The following is a 17045-nucleotide window of genomic DNA, read 5'->3' on the forward strand; positions in this document are numbered from 1 at the left end:
AATAATTTTAGGGTGTAGTGACCCCCTGGACTCCCCCCCCCCCTCACACGGTGCGTTCAGACCGTTACTCGCGCGAGTTTTGCCGCGGGTGTCTTTGAATTTACTCGCGCGAGTAAAAAACGAGCGAATTTTCGATCAAGAGGCTATTTGGCGCCATTCCCTCCATTGTATTCTCTCATCAACCATGGCTGACATATGTACCATCGCGTACTTGTACCTGCTGTGGAAGTCCGAGATTCGTCGGAAACGCACACGCCGTCGTGTCGGGGTCAGTGACATCATCCGGAGGCTAATTGATTACTCTTGCAACATGTTTTCCAAGCCACGAGAGAGCATATCGTAAATAACCTGGAGGGGTTAGGGTTACCCCATAGATAAATGTCGACTGACGATTTTATTCTCAATTGTTTACATTTCTCTTGTCTACAGTTGAACCATAGACAGCTGGCAGGACACTGATCCATCTTTTAGGCACAGGCCAGGAGTCCTGTGATGAGCTGGATGAACTCATTGTTGCTCTATTCTTCCGTGACGTTTTAAAGTCTTTGGCGACTAACTTCATTAGCCGTTGCTTACATGGGCAATATCTCCATGAAATTTAATGTTATAGTAGCTCTTACTAGTGCTGTACTAATTTTACACCGATTGCATTCAAATCTTTCCCCCTTTCCTCCAATTACTTTTGCTATTTCCCTGTCAGAAAAAAATGAAATACCAACTTTAAGTAATGAACCATCCCTTTCTTCCTTACAAGTATGGTTTTCCACCCCAAGGGCTTTAGCATTTACTTCGACCCTATTTATTTATTAATTTATTGGCATTTATTACCCATTATTTTACAGACATTTTTTTTTTAAAGTATTAATACTACATGTTAAAGCCCTTTAGTTTGACAAGAGGAAACAAAACGGCCGGAGATGTTCGTAAACTGCTTGCAAACACGTAGAGACGAATAAGGAAATGTGTAAAATAGAAGCAGCTTGATCAAGTCTACTCTTCGATGCACCTGAGGGGGTTAGCATGTTTTGTCCTTTGGCTTATGCCGGAGTGACTTCTGGTGTCGCCCGAAGCGTCGAATCCTAACCCCGCCTGACAACGGCTAATGTTTTTTGAAAAACAAGCGCCCTTATACAGAACGTTTAGAGACTGTAAAACTTTGAAAAGGTGGTTAACTTTGAAATGTAGACTATTACTCTAAACAAGACAGCGCGTGGTTTTGCAGAGAAAGAAGCTTATGACGCTATTGTGTATTAGAATATATATTACTTGGAAAGAGGCGCGTGAAATTTATTTCTCAACACCCCAAACTGTGGGAGGATCCACTGTGACGTTGTTGACGCGCGCATCACTTTGGCGCGGAAGTTTGTTTTGTAACTTCAGTCTGCTGGTCGTCCGTGGGCTCGGCTGTCTGTGAAAGTACGTCTCACTGCCATCATTGTGTCTTAATCTGTCAGCCAACACCGTAACCTTGATATAACATTGTAAGAGGAAAGGGCCTTTGAGTTGTAGTCGTTTCTTTACGGAACTATTTACAGCTGTTAGGAGTGCAGTGATTAGCTTCTCACTGAGGCCGTTAGCTTGCCTTGCAGTGTAGCTTTTAACACTCCTCTCACCTTTATATTTGCTCAGATGATGCGCAAAAAGCGACGCTCCGCCGTGGAAAAAGTAGAAGGAACCTCTACAGTCACCAGTAAGTTTAATGCGGCCTCACAGCTGCTTATTTCTGTGGCATCACTGTTTCAGGCTTATCTTGGACTAATAAAAGTAGAGTTGCAAGAATGTGTTCCCTCCATCACTGTACGTTCTAAATTTGGCAGTAAAGTGGAATTTGCATTGTCACTGACACATTTCCTTTTAGAGAGGCCTTGTGGTTGGTTTCAGTGCCTTATTACAGTAAATGTGACTTTTATGTAAGATGCTTTCTCCGTCTCCCATAGAGGCAAAGAAGAGCCGCAGCTCTGATCGTCAGCCTAAAGGAGCTGTTTCCAAGGAGACAAATGAAAGCGTGTTTGACGTCTTTGTCAGAGAGGCAGGTGTCAGCTTGAAGCGTGATGGCACCTCCAATGAGATAGGTAAACATGCTCCCAAGATTCCAGCACACACCAGGTTTGTGAACGAAGTCAGGCGTTCACTTGGATCTTCTCTCTTTCAGCTGTCGACCAAGTAGTTTTCCAGAGGCGGATACAGCAGCAGCTGCAGAAGAGTCCCAGGTACCCTGGTGTAAGTATCAAACCGTGCACCCCCCCGAGCTGAGCACCAAAACAAACCCACTGACACGGTTGCTCGCGCTCTGTCGTCCTGTCCCTGCTTAGATCATGCAGGAGTTCATCACTGGCCTGGAGGTTTACATTGAGGATCCCGACAGGTTTAGGAACTGCCTCCTTCCGTGTGTCCCGCAGTCGGCTGAGGGAGACCCCAGGTAATGAGCATTCAGCGTGCTGGGAGCTCGTGTCAGGGTGGTGCAGCAGAGTGACGTCCTTTGTTTTTCTTTTCTTCCTCTCTTTCTTTCTTCGTGCTGCAGCTCTGTCAGCTCGTTCCAGGAGAGCCTGCTGCGAGTGTTGCTGGGCAGTGAGATGCTGCAGGTGTGCTTTTGTTCTTCTGTTTTTTTTCCACCTCCCACAGCAAAAACAAACGCACAATGCTCATTCCCGCCATCTTGTCTTGTAGACTTTGATTATTAACACCCTGCTTGAGAAACTCCCCGAGTATATGCTGGACAGGTCAGTATTTCGTGAGTTCGCTTGTCTTCTTTTAAACCCTTTTCACGTGTTTCTCTAAACACTCTTCTGTGCCTCATAGCACCGGTGATGGAGGACTCAGTATTCCACGCATGATTATTAATCAGTTCAAATGGCTGGACAGAGTTGTGGACAGTAAGGTAATATTTGAGGCCTTTAAAGGTGTTTTGTGTTCGCCGGTCTGCTCAGTTAGTCCTGTAGTCACCTCTGTCTTTTATCCGTGCCTCCTCCTGTAGGAACTGGCTGTGAAACTCATGGAGCTGGTGTCCGTAGCGCCGGTGGAGGTCCAACGGGATATCATCACCAGTCTGCCAGAGATACTGGAGGACTCCCAGCACAATGACATAGCCAAGGAGCTCAAGTAAGGGCCACGAATCTCTGCTACCCTTTAGCTTTTCACTCAGTCTGCGTTTTTCTTTTTTTAACGGTTTCCTCTCTGTAGCTCTTTACTCCAAGAGAACACTCAGCTGACCGTCCCCATCCTGGATGCCCTCTCGAGTTTCAGCCTCTCTTCCTCATTGCTGACAGAGGTACGGTTTGATCCACACATGCGCGCCCACACTTGCACCCGCACGTCACCGTGTTGTGACCAGTTGCCGTTTGCTTTTTTCCAGGTCCGTGGGGCTGTCATGGCCACTCTGGCTGCTGTGCAGCTGGAGGACCTCCCTGTTGTGGTGAAGTTCATCCTGCACTCCGTCTCAGCCTCTGATGCCTGTGAGGTCAGATACCGAGACTTTTTGAGGGCATTTAACATTAGAAAACACACACACACACACACGTAGTAAATGCGGAGCTTTCTTTTTGTGTCATTTATCTTGAATTCTAAAACGTGGCATGTTTTTCTTTGTGCGTAGGTGGTGAGTAATCTTCGTAAAAAACTGGATCTGGAGCAGTGTGTTCTTCCTCCCGCGCTGCAGGCCTCTCAGAGTCGCATGAGGAGTAAAGGAGCAGCAGTGTAAGATATCCCCGGCTCCAGCTGAGCTGCAGCTCAGCATGCAAACCCGTGGCCCAGAGTCGGTTTGAAGCGGGTCAGATTTTTCCTGGTGATGCGCTTCAGTACACCTGTTTTCTTTTTTTTTTGTTTGTTTTTTTTTGTAAACAGGTCGGCCTCCACACCAGCAGCTGCCATCAGTCAGGACAGCGTTACCTTGACACTGGACTGCATCAAGTCAGCTGTTCGCTTCCAGAAAACGATTTCTGAGGCTTGGCTCAAGGTTTGATATGAATTTGTTCTTAAGTTTTGAGTTAATCATATGTATGTGTGTGTGTGTGTGTGCGTGCGTAGTGATATGGTACAAAGGAAACATGCTGAAACTACGAAATGTGTTGCTTGTTTCAAATTTAAAATGTGAATACGTTCCATTGCTGCTGACTGACATGTAACTCTGTTATTATCAGGCGATAGAGTCTGTGGACGAAGCGGAGGACCATAAGGTGAGTTCAGCGAGGCATCATTATATCGGAGCCGAGCTTCAGTTTCATCGCTCGTCTTTTTTTCTTTCTTTTTCTTTTGCTAAACCTCACGACGTCAGGTCATAGATCTGCTGGTGCTCTTCATCCTCCACGCCACCAACGCCAACCACAGCCGACGGGGAGCTGAGAGAGTGTTGAAGCTCAAAGTGAGGAATGGATTCATCCAAGAAGCTCTGCTACAGAAAACCTTCAGGGACTACGCTCAGGTGGCTCAATCTGCACGCCTGCAGGCTCCGACAGAACAGTACGGAGCTCAGTTTACTGTATTTACACTGTTACTGTATTTACCGCAGGTGATGCGTGGGTACTTCTCCTCCATCCTGGCTGTCGCTCAGAGTTTGCTGCGGTCCCCGGACCCCTGCATGGTGCCTTTCGGTGGGCACATGTACCGCCACTCATTCACTGCGTTCGACTCTTACTGCCATCAGGTGGGTGTGGGGTTTATTTAAACTTGTATGGGGTTTAAAGATTAGTTTTAATTCTGCCTTGTGTTGTTGTGTTTTCTAGGAGGTTGTGGGGTCTCTGGTGACCCATGTGTGCAGCGGTGTGGGAGGGGAGGTGGACGTGGCTCTGGAGCTGCTGTGTGGTCTGGTCTCGGAAAAACCCTCGGAAATGGCCCCGTATGCCGTCTTTGTCAAGGTAATGAGGCGGTCGTGAGGTTTTAACTGCGCATCAAAGCTGCACTTTCGTTGGCTTTGGCTTTTAACCGATCGGGATGTTGGACACAGGGAATCTTGGACTACATGGACAACCTCACACCCCAGCAGATTCGAAGACTCTTCCATCTTCTGAGCAGACTGGCGTTTGGGCAGCAGCAGCAAGGATCTCACATCCAGGTTCGCAGTCTCTGCATTCCGAGTCACTGTCGGCTATAAAGCAGCCCGGAGGCTTCATCCTTCCATCATCCTCTTTCTGACTCTTCCCACAGGACGACATGCACATAGTCATCCGCAAGCAGCTCTCCAGCACTGTGCCCAAGTACAAGCGTATTGGCATCATTGGTGCAGTGATGATTGTCGGCAGTATGGGTGCCTGCAGGTAACGAATGTGTCTCGCAGAGTTTTTCCTGTTTGCCCTCCCATTTAAACTCCCACCGTCTGCATTACGCTCTCTGTCCTCACTCCTGTCTCAGGCCTAAAGTGAAGGAGTCGCAGAATGCTTCGTTGTCTCAGGAAACAGTCAGACAGGTGATGTTTTTTATTTTTGACATGTCACAATCATCTGAAGAGTTTGCACGTTTGTACTTTTTGCTTCTTAATTTATTTATTTTTAATAGGATTTATTTTCATTTCATTATCACTTTGCCTGTCCATCAGCTGTGCCAAACAATCAACTTGCAATTTGCCCTACTGTCCCAGTTAATTTTCTTTAAAAAAGAGTTTTCTGTTACAAAACCCTAAGGATCGTTTTCAAGTAACTTGAGGTTTCTGATTGTTTGCCATTAATCAGAGTAATGAAAATGAATAACTTTTTACATAACCGTTAGTTCCTCCAAAGTCCTTTTCTCACCATACATAACCGACTGAGACCCATTAACATTTGACTTTTGTCCTCAGTGGGAAAGGATGCCGATGTTCAGTCCCACAAATAATAATTGCGTTGGGCACAGCCAACTTTTTCTTTCTTTTCCGTCTCATGTAGAGGCTCTGCAACTGACAGGGACGCCGATCGATAGATATAGAGACGTGCTGTGGGTCTGTTTTTCCAGTCTTCACAGACGGCAGCTTATACTCTCAGTCCTGCTGTGAAGGGCTGACCCTTGCTGTCCGGTTAATGTTTTCCCCCCAGAAAGCCGTGCTGTGTCATTGTGGTATAATCCCACCCCTTCCTGCTGTCGTGGCCTTCAGGGTTGTCCCTGTGAGGAAATTCTAGTTATTGGTCATAACTCCAGCTGAGTGAGTACAATGTTGGTGTCGGCACTCGAAAGGTGACATGCTGCCACGGGCAACGGGGAAGGAGCCAACCCTCTTGCGTTTGCACATTCACCCACAAACAGGGTACACGCTGTGCTTTTAGCCGTTAAATAAGTTCACTGCAGGCCACACTGTGCCCCAGGCATCTGCTGAACTTGGCTTGAACATAATGTTTATTATACGCGATGATGATACCTGCCGAATCATAGTCGGCTTCTATGGTAACAGATTGTGAGCGTCTGCTCACAATTTTGCAAGGTTTCCAAGGATGAAACAAAAGCCCAAACTCCCCCGTCTCACTTCCCTACAGCTCCTCACTCTTAGTCTTTGGACAGATAGCGGTGGGGGTCACTTAAAATGGATTCCATCAGAACCAGAAAAGCAGCCAGAAGCTGGTAACCTACTGGGAGCCAGACAACTGATCCTCAGATGGTGTCCTCACACACGTTCTCTGTCCAAATTAAAGAGGAGACAGAGAGGCTGGGATCAGCCTGTGAAAGGCCGATCTCAGGCAAACTTCGCTGGAGTGTGACTCTTACTCACACAAAAGACAAGTTACTTTCCAAATCAAACGACGTGACGACGATCCAAGCTGCTCCCCTCCAGCATCGGCAAAAGCTTGCTTTAAGCTCTTTCTTTAAGCTCTTTCTCCTGGGGAAAAAAAAAATCCAATTCAGTTCAACATTTTCAAATGACAAGAAAAGACGGATTTCTGGAACAATAACTGAAGTCTCAACCCAAACGGGTTCAGACTCAGTGTTTGGCTCAGTGGGCCAAGCTTTAACACCGTAGGATTAAAAAAGTAATCGAGGCAGAGCTTTAGGGGCTTACTGCAATCGGAGTTTTTCGAGACAACCCGTGACATTAACTGTTGGGAGGGTGTATGAGCAGCCATGAAATATCTCATTTATGTGATTTCTGATGGCAACGGTTTAAGCTTTTCATTTGGTCATAGAAATGTCTTCCTCAGGGCGGCGTAATAAAGTAATCATCTTTCATCGTTCAAACCAGCGAATCAACATGCAGCCACCAAACAACAACGTGTGGTCACATTTGTCTCATCCAAACATCTCCGACCTATAAAGTGTTGCTATGGTAACGGTTCAGGCACTGGTAACATCAAGCTATGCTGAAGGCCCGACTTCACAACTTTGGGCTCCCTTCAGCTTCTCCTGCGAAGCAGACAGTTTATTTTTCATCTGCCATCTGCCACAATAACACCCCCCCCCCCCAAACCAACAGTTATATATTAGGCTTTAGTGGTATTCTTCCCACGTTTGTTACAGGTTTCTGATATTTTGACATCGATGTATGATGTGTGTTGCAGGTGACGGCTTTGTTGGAGCTGGTGAAGTCGAGCAGCGAGAGCTCCCCTGAGGCCGCAGCTCTGTACTACGATGAACTGGCCAACCTGATCTGGAGCTCTACTCTGGACCCTCAGGTGCAGGTGTGCCTCCCCTTTCATCTCTTCATGCATGATCGTTGTAAAGAAAAAGTGCACCCTCGTTTAATTCTAAGGTGTTATGCATCAGGACATCATAAAAAGTCACCTGGTCCTCATCAGGTCTCAAAATGAGGTCTATACCACATCAGATGAACTGCAACAAATGACACACAACTTCTTCTTCTTCTTCTTCTTCTTCTTCTTCTTCTTCTTCTTCTTCTTCCGGCCTCTCCCTTTATCAGGTGTTGCCACAGCGAGTCCATCTTTTCCACCTCTCCCTGTCCTCTGCAACTTCTGCTCTCACACCAGCTCCCTGCATATCTACATTGACCACATCCACATATCTCCTCTTTGGTCTCCCTCTCTTCCTCCCGCCTGGCAGCTCTGTCTCCAACATCCTCCGACCAATATATCCACTGTCCCTCCTCTGACCAGTGCTGTGCCTCTGATGTGCTCATTCCTAATCCTGTCCATCCTGGTCACTCTCAAAGAGACATCACTCCTGACACTTTTCTCCATCCACTCCATCCTGCCCTCTTCACGTAGCCTGACTGTTTCTACCTGCCTCCCTCTCATTTGCACACATGTATTCTACACACATGACTCATAACAGTGTGTTATTATTTACTTAACAGAAAACAAGCCGAGATGGAGTTTGTGAAAACTATGTACACCCCAACAATCGACAGCTTGCAGGACCATCATTAAGCAGTGCAAATTGGAGTACTATCTTTTTTTTCATGACGGTGTCTATCTGGCATTGAGGAGGAATTTTGGTGCACTCATTCTCTTCCTCCTTCCAACAGGAAATGATCGGAAGAAGTGTCCTGGATGACTTCCAGGATGACTTTGTGGTGGACCTTGGGCCCGACATAACAGGGTTAGTCTATGGCAGCGGGTGGCAGCATTAGAAGAATACTTCCCAATGCACTCCACTCGGTCGCACTCTAATCCCTTCGTCTGTCTTAGTTCCTTCCCCTTTCCGGCCCGTGTTATGTACAACCTGGAGGAGGAGGAAAGTCAGGGAGGCATCGCCATCAACCTGCTGCCGCTGACGTCAAAAGAGCTTCAAAACAAAGGAGAGCAGCTAACTCAAAGCAAGAAATCCCATAAGTCAGTCACTGCTAAATAAATAATACTTCACACCTTTGTTTTTTGCTCCACTACAAATCCCAGTGATCACAGACACTTTGCATTTGCTCTGCCCGTGTCACGACAGGCGAGCGTCTCCTCTGTGTTTGTCTCCATTTTTTCGCCTTCTGAGGCTTTGTGAGGAGAAGCAGCATCAGGGAGACCTGGAGGAGATTGACGCCCTTCTGGGTGAGGAGGATAAGGAGCAAGTGGCACTTTGATGATTGTTCCTGTCTGTGGCTGTAAAGCGATTTACGTCTGTTTTTTTTCCGTGTTTTTCAGGGTGCCCCCTGATCCTGACAGACATGGATGTGGTGGAGAAGGTGGAAAGCCTGTCAAAAGCTGAGAGGGAGTTCCTCTGTTCTTTGCTCTTTCACACCATCAACTGGTTCAGAGAGGTAACTGCGTGGCGACGTCGCGTAAGATCAGTTCATTCGGCGTATGGATGTGCGACTGAAAGTGTGCGTGTTTTCACAGGTTGTGAATGCCTTTTGTAAGCAAAAAGAAACCGAGATGAAGATGAAAGTGATGACTCGCCTGCAGAACATCACTTATCTGCAGACGCTGTTGGAAAGGGCTCTGCCAGGTGCGTTTTTGATCCAGCAGCTACAAAAGTCCCCGTTACACTTTGCAGTGTCATTTCTTCTAAGACATTGTTTTGTATCTGTCTCTCAGGAACACCTGGTTATGTACCACCCCTCGCTAACTTTGATGGCGAAAGCACAGAGGGTATTGCACTTACTTCCACCGTCCCCGCGCATAAGGCAAAGAAAGGTAACTGCATCCAACATAAAGTAGTTTGCTTTACCTTTTTTTTTTTTTTTTTGAGAAACTCTTAATATTAAGTCTTTACATGTAATCGTTAAACTCGCGCGTTATTCAGATGGCAAGGGAAAGAAGAGGAAGGCCCCAGGTAAGAACTCTTCTGAAGGCAGCTCTCAGCCTGAGGAGGGGACTGAAGCAGAGGAAACCCAGCAGGTAGATATTCACCTCTGACAGGATTCTTTGTAAAGTCACTAGAGTAAATTAGTTAAAAAAAAAAAAAAAAAACCCCAGATGTCTGCTGTTCTGAAGGAGCAGCCAGAAAAGGAGAAGGAAAAGGAATTCCGGGCGGTTGCCAGTTTGACAGCCTACAGACCGTTTTTCAGGGAGCTCGACATGGAGGTGCTCAGTGTCCTGCAGTGTGGCTTACTGTCGCGCTCGCTGCTGGACACAGAGCTCCACACCAAGGTGGGATTATAATTCAGAGCATTTCTGCTGTTTTTTTTTTTTTTGTTTGTTTGTTTTTTTTTCAATGTGTGGCATATGTCATAGACATCAGTTTGATTTACATCACCAAGGTGCATGAGGAAGTCCTGCTGGGTGGTGCTGAGCTCGTCTTCTTGCTGGAGGATATGCTTCACAAACTGGAGTTCAGCCTTACAGCTGCACCTGCCAAAAGAGCCCCTTTCCTCAAGGTACGGGAAAAAAAAACAACACAGTGTCGATATGACAGACGTGACGGGACTTTAATGGAACAGTCCGCAGATCTTTGAAAGGTGTGGCATTTGCACAAAGCATGTGATGGCATCTAAAGGGAGCAGAATGCTCGATCGCTGTGCACACATTTTAGGTTGATATTTGTTCATCCTCCCAGGGTACAAGCTTGGCCTGCAAGCTGGTGGAAAATGAAAGGATTAAATTACACTATACCCTGCAGGTGGTTGTGGATAACAGTTTCCGATAAACGCCATTCTCTGAGAAAAAATACGTCTCATATCTGACTGGATGTGAAGAGGCCCACACAGCAGGAACCAAGTGCAGCATGTTCCAAAAACGTGTGTGTTCACCGTGTTACGTCAACTTACCCGGTGATCGGAACTGTAGATGGAAAGAGTCTTCCCTTCTGCTGTTGTTGGGAGGTTTTTACGTACAGTAGTCGTCATCAACTTAAGTAACGTGTCCGTCTCCCTTCGGCTGTCCCCTGCCACACAAATGCGATACTAAAATGCAGAGAATCTCACACTGTGTCTTTAATGAAACAAGTGTATGTAAATTAGCTACAAATAGGTCAACAACATAAAATAGAATAATTAGTGTCTTTGGTTTTGAAGCGTAATCAAACCTTAGATTTGCTCGCAGCTCTGTTGACCAGAGAATGCATTTTCTTTTGGCAACACGTGTTGTCCTTCATGTCTACAAGTGTAGGGGAAAACACCGAGTTAGTTGCTTCTGTAACTGCAACATGAACCTGAATGAAATTTGCTCTTGTCTAGGCGAGGGCTGATAAAAGTGTGGGCTTCTCCCACTTACAACAGAGGAGTTCCAAGGATATTGCCTCCTGCTGCATCCAGCTGCTGCCTGCGCTCTGCACACACCTGGAGAACTGCCACAACCACTTTCAGGTATGAGATTCCTGGATTTAAATGGAAACCGTATCCTTTTTCAGTTTCCCTAAAGATTCCCTCGGATGCATTTGTGCATTTACAGACTATGCTGTCTAAGAACAACGGTGTTGTGGATGGACCTGCCACAGATGTGCAGGAGCACCAGCTGATGTCATCAGGCTACCAGCTGCTCCTGCAGGTCCTGAACACCACTTTCAGCTGGTGAGGAGGGCCGGTGCCATGTCAGAAGGGGTCTTAAGTTGAAGTGTTAAAAGTGGTTAATGTCTTGCAGGTGCTGAGCTTTTGTTCTCTGTTTGTGTTGTGGATGCATGTGGGCATCTGTCAGGTCTGGATTCAGTCAGCCAGGACAGAGGAGCTTATTGAAGAAGGCTCTTGGAGTTTTGGCTGGACGGCTTAAAGAAGGAGGTGCTGAGCTGACCCTGGAGCAGCTTGTGAAGTGAGCGATTAAACTCAAGAGCCAGACAGGAGAAATGACTTTACGTGGTTAGCTTTGTTTGCCCTGTAACGACAAACCCCTCCTTTTCAATAAATGGTATTTTTAAGAGCAGCTGTACACAATAAACGAAGACAGGGATCGAGCAAAGCACAAGTATATGTGGACAGAATATCATCCAGCAAAGTCTGAAATGGAACTGTTTAAGTTGAGGTTTTTTTTTTGGTCACATAATAAATGTATTTCTTTCCTCCTCTGTCCTTGTTTAGACACAGTTTTGAGTACCTGCTGAATTTCCGCAGCACGATGCCAAACCTCAGCACGGCTCTGTGTCTCTCTCAACTTCTGTCCACTGTGTCGGAGAAAGGAGGAAACTCTGCTGCCTACAGAGAGCAGACCGGTCAGCCTGATGCCTTGCCTTGATTCAATTTTCATCAACCATCCGGGTAGAGTATGATGATAGTAAAGGGATTTTTATTTTTTTCTCTCAGCTTCCCTCGCGCGACGCTTCTTGGGCCAAGTCTGGGTGACAGCCAGTGGGGAGAGGGAGCGAGGGAGCAAATTCAACGAAACTCTTCACACGCTTCTGAGGTGTGCATGCATGTCAAAAATCGACAAAAAGAAAAGCCAAACAGAAGGACTTAGCTCTCACATTTAACAAATTAGCCCGTAATGCAATCTTGCTTTGATAACATTGGTTTGTGAAATACATCCTAGTTCCCACTCAGTGGAGTCAGCCTGCAGCAAATCAGCGGCAGTGTTCCAGTTACTTTATGATTTGAAGTAGGGTGAGCTTTCCTGATTGCTGGCTTTTAAGTGTATCTGGGTATCTTTCCGGTCTCCTCACTCTGTAGCATATACCTGGAACATGCTGATGATGTTCTCAAGGCAGTGGAGGAGATCACTGGAGAAGGAATCACTGAACTGCTCGACGCGTCGAAAGATGAGAGCTCTGCATCCTGGCCCACTCTCAGCAGGTAGACCTTCACCATCGAGTCTCCTTTGACCAAAAAGCGATTTATATGCTCTCTGATTCGGTCATAACAACAGTACACAGACCACAGAGCCACGTTGCTCTGTACAGTAACTGTGATCGCAGCTCATCAGCTATTATCATGAAATCGTATGTACTCAGCTGTGACATCATTACGCTGCCTCCCACGTTTCATCCTTGTTCTGTTTAGGCAGACGTTCTTGGTGTTCTACAAAGTGTTGATGGCGGAGCTGGAGAAAGCTGCCAGGAAGATTCCTGCCGGCAAAATGAGCGACAACACTGAGGTCAGCCAATAGGTGTAATACTGTCTGCCCACCTGTACGCCGTGTTTAATCATCCTTCCTGTGACTGAATGAGTAAGACTGGAATCCATGTCCATCTTTTAAGGCTCAGAGTGAAAAACTGCTGACCTGGAACTTGGCTGTCAGAGATTTCCACCTCATGGTCAACCTGGTGAAGGTATGTCACCGACTGTTGTGGTTAGAAAGCTGTAAGCGTGTAGCAAACGTTACTCAAGAGCATTTGACTAACTATTGGTGATATTGTAAATAGGCATGGGCCGGTTTCAAGGTATACTACGGTATTAAAAGGCAAGGTTTCAAAACCACTAAAATTTTCTGTCATACCGTCCCTGCGGAATGAGTTTTTTTTGTTTTTTTTTTTTTTTTTATGTGGCGTCTCGTCAGAGAGAAAGTGGAGGTCCCTCACAAGTTTTTTTTTTTTCTTGTTTATAAATACAGACATTCAAAATACACATTTTAGAGCTGTAATCATAATACCGTGAAAGGGGGACATTTTTGCCTGAGGTTATCATACCGTCAGAATCTCATACCGGCCCATGTCTAATTGTAAAATTGCTTTACTGATTGAAATATTCAGTCTAATTCTAATTGCCCCGTCTTTTCAGAAGATTAACAGATCAGTGTGTTAGTCTGATCCGCTTGTGCACTTGTCCTCTGATCACCTTGGCAGGTTTTTGATTCCAGGCCGGTGCTCATTGTGTGCTTAAAGGTGAGCTGGCTCTGCGTGTTAAATTAGATTTTACAATCAGCTGTGACCGTTGGGATTTCGCATCGACTGATTGTGATAACTTTGCCAATGACAGTACGGCCGACTTTTCCTGGAGTCTTTCCTGAAGTTGGGGATGCCGCTGCTTGACTACAGTTTCAAAAGGCACAAGGTAGACAATAAATAAACTTCACCGCGAATGCACTGTTACTTTCAAAGTCTCTTTAGTATGTTTTAGTCATTGTTACTTACAAAAATGTATTAAACAACAATCTTGTGTCAGTATGTATCAGTAGACTTTCTGGTCCATTTCTTGACATATCGGCTAACCCTTGACTTTATTTTTTAAACACACAGTTTCTGCATCTGCTTCCCTGCATTCTAAACGTGGGTTGGCGCTAAAGCCCCCGAACCCTAGCTAAACGTTGTTTTCAGATTCAGATTTTCTTTATTGTCATTGTAACGAGTACAAGGAAAAGTAAGGTGCAGGCCTTTCAGTGCAGACATATAACAATAAAACTATAAAGGGACAGCATGTACTGTGTGTATGTGTGTGTGTATATATATATATATATATATATATATATATATATATATATATATATGTATATAAAAAAAAGTATAAATACTAAATAAAAAAACAATATGGCTATGTATTTAAACACAATATTGCACTTGTGAGAAAACCAGTATATTGCACTTCACCGTAAGGAGGCATTTATGACGCATTTGGAAAGAAGCTGTCTTTTAGTCTATTTGTCCTGGTTTTGATGGCCCTGTACCATCTGTCTAATGGCAGTGGCTCAAACAGGAAATGTCCCTGGTGGAATGAGTCCTTCAGGATGGTGTTGGCTCTCCTGAGACAGTAAGAGCCATGAAGGTCCTCCAGTGTGGGTAGAGGACACCCAATGAACCATCCCAACTGAAGTGTTACCAATGAGCTGTGATTAAATTGTATTTTTCAGGAGGATGTCCAGAGCCTGCTGAAGACCTTCCAGCTCAGCACTCGTCAGCTCCACCACATGTGTGGACATTCTAAGGTTGAAAGAGTTGCCCGCTCGTGCTCCTACCTGTGTTTAATTCTTTTCATGCACCAGCCGTGAGAACAAAACACTCATGCTTACTCAGAGAAAGGAGATTCAAGAGGAACTGTAATAAAAGCAGCCTTGCTATAATGTGTTGGTTCTCAGATTCATCAGGATACCAGCTTGACCAACCATGTGCCAGCCTTGAAGAAGAGCCTGGAGCTGTTTGTTTACAGAGTGAAGGCCATGCTGGCACTGAACAACTGTCAGGAGGCCTTTTGGATCGGTAACCTGAAGAATCGGAACCTCAAGGTAACGCGTGGATTAAGTGGTTCGATCTCTGTGCGTTTTTAGTCGGAGACTGCAGAGACTCATATTCTGTATCCTGCAGGGCGAAGAGATTCTGTCTCAGAGGTCGCAAGGAAGCGATGATGATGATGATGATGGTGAGGAAGAGGGGAACCAGGGTTTACCGCCACCACAGGAACAGTCAGACGATGAGGTACACAGAGACATTTTCTGAACATCAAAAAAGACTTTTAGTGTTGTTTTTCTCTCCTCGGGTCTACTGTAGTATTACTTGTAGTCTATTTATCACATATTTGAATCGCAGATATGATCAAGAAACTTGTTCTGTGTCACATGTTCAGAGTACGTCATCTCAAAACTATGAGCCCAATGGCAGGGATTTATTTTTATTCTTTTATGTATGTAATGTGTGAAATATCAATTTAGGTGATAGGCATGGACTATATTCAGCTTTGAAACAACAAACTAGGCAGCATTTGGATGTCCAGGTACACATCCAAATACACAGTAGTCATTGAGCCCGCTGTGTAATTGAGCCAGACAGCCGTCTTGTCTGAAGTTACAACCATTTGATGTTAAGAGGCAGTTTAAACCGTAGAGGGCAGCGTCCTGTCCTGATAAGATAACAGCTGGAATTCTCTGGAAAGCTAATGATTACTGGTTTTCACTGTTAACAGGTAGACTGTTGCATAGCTGTGAGCTTTTGTTATGCAGTACGTGTCTGTGTTTACCAAATGCGTCTCACGTGGTTTTCTGCAGGCCCAGGAGAGTGAATCTGAAGGCATCAAGAAGATTAACAGAGTGGAAGATATGGATCAAGATGTCACAGATGACTCTGACTAATACCCAGCATAATTTAAGCAGATTATTTCTGGTTTCTCTTGTAAAACCTTTGCTTTGGGTGAAAACCTAGTTCACAGATGACCCGTTCAAGTTTCTTTGGAGATTTAGAGGCTTTAGTGGCACTTTATACATTTATCAATTACTTAGAGGCATGTTGGCTGATACAGGATCAACAGTATAACAGAAAGTTTGTGTAATTTTATCACTTCAAGACCATTAAAAAAAGAATTCATGAAATGGCTTTATGGATCTAACCAGTATGATGTGCGTACTTATTGGTTATCCTCACTACAGGTTCTGAATTAATGTTGTATTTGTTTGTTAAAGAAATAAAAGATTGATTTATCAGTCAGTGTTAAACCCAGCAAATTTCATGTTTTTTTGTTGTTTTTTTTAAATACATAAACATCATTCTCATAAAGTAAATGATAGAATATTTAGAAGCTTTGACAATGAAACAAAACGGGATTAGAATATTATATGAAGCGTTTCATTGTCCATCCCGAGTTTTCTTTTGAGTTGTAAAACACCTTGTCCTCTCCTCATTTTAAAGAAGAAATGATTTCAGTTGAAATGTTAGTTATTTATTACATTTGAAATTGCCAGCGTTTTTTTTTTTTTTGTTTCTCTTCCGCTCAGGAGAAGCCTGGGAAAAGAGCACCACAGTGCTCGGCGTAAACACTGTGATCTTTGTTCCTTGTAAATCCCATGAAGAAGAACAGCACACGCAGAAAAAGCTTCAGCTTTAAATAAAGGAAATAAAAGTTGGACAACTTTTAAAATACATTCTCAGCTGAATTAAAACAGCAACAAGCTTCAGCCAGAACTGTCCCCCTGAAGGCTCCTGAAATAGTTAAGGAAAAGGTAGAATTAAAGAGGTGACCTACTTGGGCTTAGAAGGAAAAATCCGCTCCATAACAGCAATATGTTCCACACTGCCACGGGGCACTAAAGTCAACACTTCCAAACTACTGTTTTGCTGAACTGGAAAATTTGGCTAAACATGAGTTGATTCTATCTTGGGGCCATTTTGTGAAGAAGATCTTTTGACCGTGTGGTTGTGACTTTCAGGTCTGAATTGAGAAGTTCCCTTCAAAGCCTGCTGTTTTTGATGCCAAACAGGGGTTTTTCATTTAGAGACACACAGTTTCCATCAGTGTGAGGAGATTCTTTCTTGGAAGGTAAAGGAGGTGATGAACTTACATAGTTTACACCTGTTTTGCTCCCGTTTATCTTAAAAACAGATTTTGAAACTCACAACTGATTCAAAGATGTTTTCTTGACAAAAAAAAGAATCTCCTATACAGTGAAATCTTCCCTTTGAGTGGCTGGCTGCTGTTTTAGTTA

General features: G+C 44.8%; 1 protein-coding gene across 3 annotated transcripts; it reads left to right on the forward strand.

The window, feature by feature from the left end:
- Positions 1 to 1337: 1337 nt before the first annotated feature.
- fancd2 (FA complementation group D2) lies at positions 1338 to 16054 on the forward strand. 3 transcript variants are annotated; one of them, XM_075460962.1, is made up of 44 exons: positions 1338 to 1416; positions 1630 to 1690; positions 1938 to 2072; positions 2153 to 2220; positions 2313 to 2419; positions 2522 to 2582; positions 2668 to 2720; positions 2800 to 2878; positions 2975 to 3099; positions 3181 to 3268; positions 3353 to 3457; positions 3593 to 3693; positions 3841 to 3952; positions 4137 to 4172; positions 4271 to 4417; positions 4505 to 4639; positions 4719 to 4850; positions 4940 to 5047; positions 5140 to 5249; positions 5344 to 5398; positions 7452 to 7571; positions 8375 to 8448; positions 8538 to 8681; positions 8788 to 8888; positions 8982 to 9097; positions 9177 to 9285; positions 9375 to 9473; positions 9583 to 9677; positions 9756 to 9929; positions 10040 to 10156; positions 10955 to 11083; positions 11169 to 11287; positions 11412 to 11522; positions 11789 to 11919; positions 12011 to 12110; positions 12374 to 12496; positions 12704 to 12797; positions 12901 to 12972; positions 13486 to 13524; positions 13619 to 13693; positions 14487 to 14561; positions 14712 to 14858; positions 14938 to 15048; positions 15615 to 16054. In XM_075460962.1, exons 2-44 carry the CDS (start codon positions 1630 to 1632, stop codon positions 15696 to 15698), a joined length of 4377 nt encoding a protein of 1458 aa, XP_075317077.1. In that variant the 5' UTR covers positions 1338 to 1416; the 3' UTR covers positions 15699 to 16054. The 3 variants fall into 3 exon arrangements, with proteins under 3 accessions (XP_075317077.1, XP_075317078.1, XP_075317079.1); XM_075460963.1 differs by having other exon boundaries at positions 9774 to 9929; XM_075460964.1 differs by having other exon boundaries at positions 9780 to 9929.
- Positions 16055 to 17045: the final 991 nt, after the last annotated feature.

Source organism: Odontesthes bonariensis, chromosome 3, assembly GCF_027942865.1.
Source record: "Odontesthes bonariensis isolate fOdoBon6 chromosome 3, fOdoBon6.hap1, whole genome shotgun sequence".
Lineage (NCBI taxonomy): Eukaryota > Metazoa > Chordata > Actinopteri > Atheriniformes > Atherinopsidae > Odontesthes > Odontesthes bonariensis.

Excerpts from the sequence above, each read along its gene's own strand:
- fancd2 (XM_075460962.1), top strand. The coding sequence starts at position 1,630 with ATGATGCGCAAAAAGCGACGCTCCGCCGTGGAAAAAGTAGAAGGAACC. Across the intron at positions 2,583-2,667 it reads TGGGCAGTGAGATGCTGCAG|ACTTTGATTATTAACACCCT; the intron begins GTGTGCTTTTGT and ends CTTGTCTTGTAG. Across the intron at positions 14,562-14,711 it reads ACATGTGTGGACATTCTAAG|ATTCATCAGGATACCAGCTT; the intron begins GTTGAAAGAGTT and ends GTTGGTTCTCAG.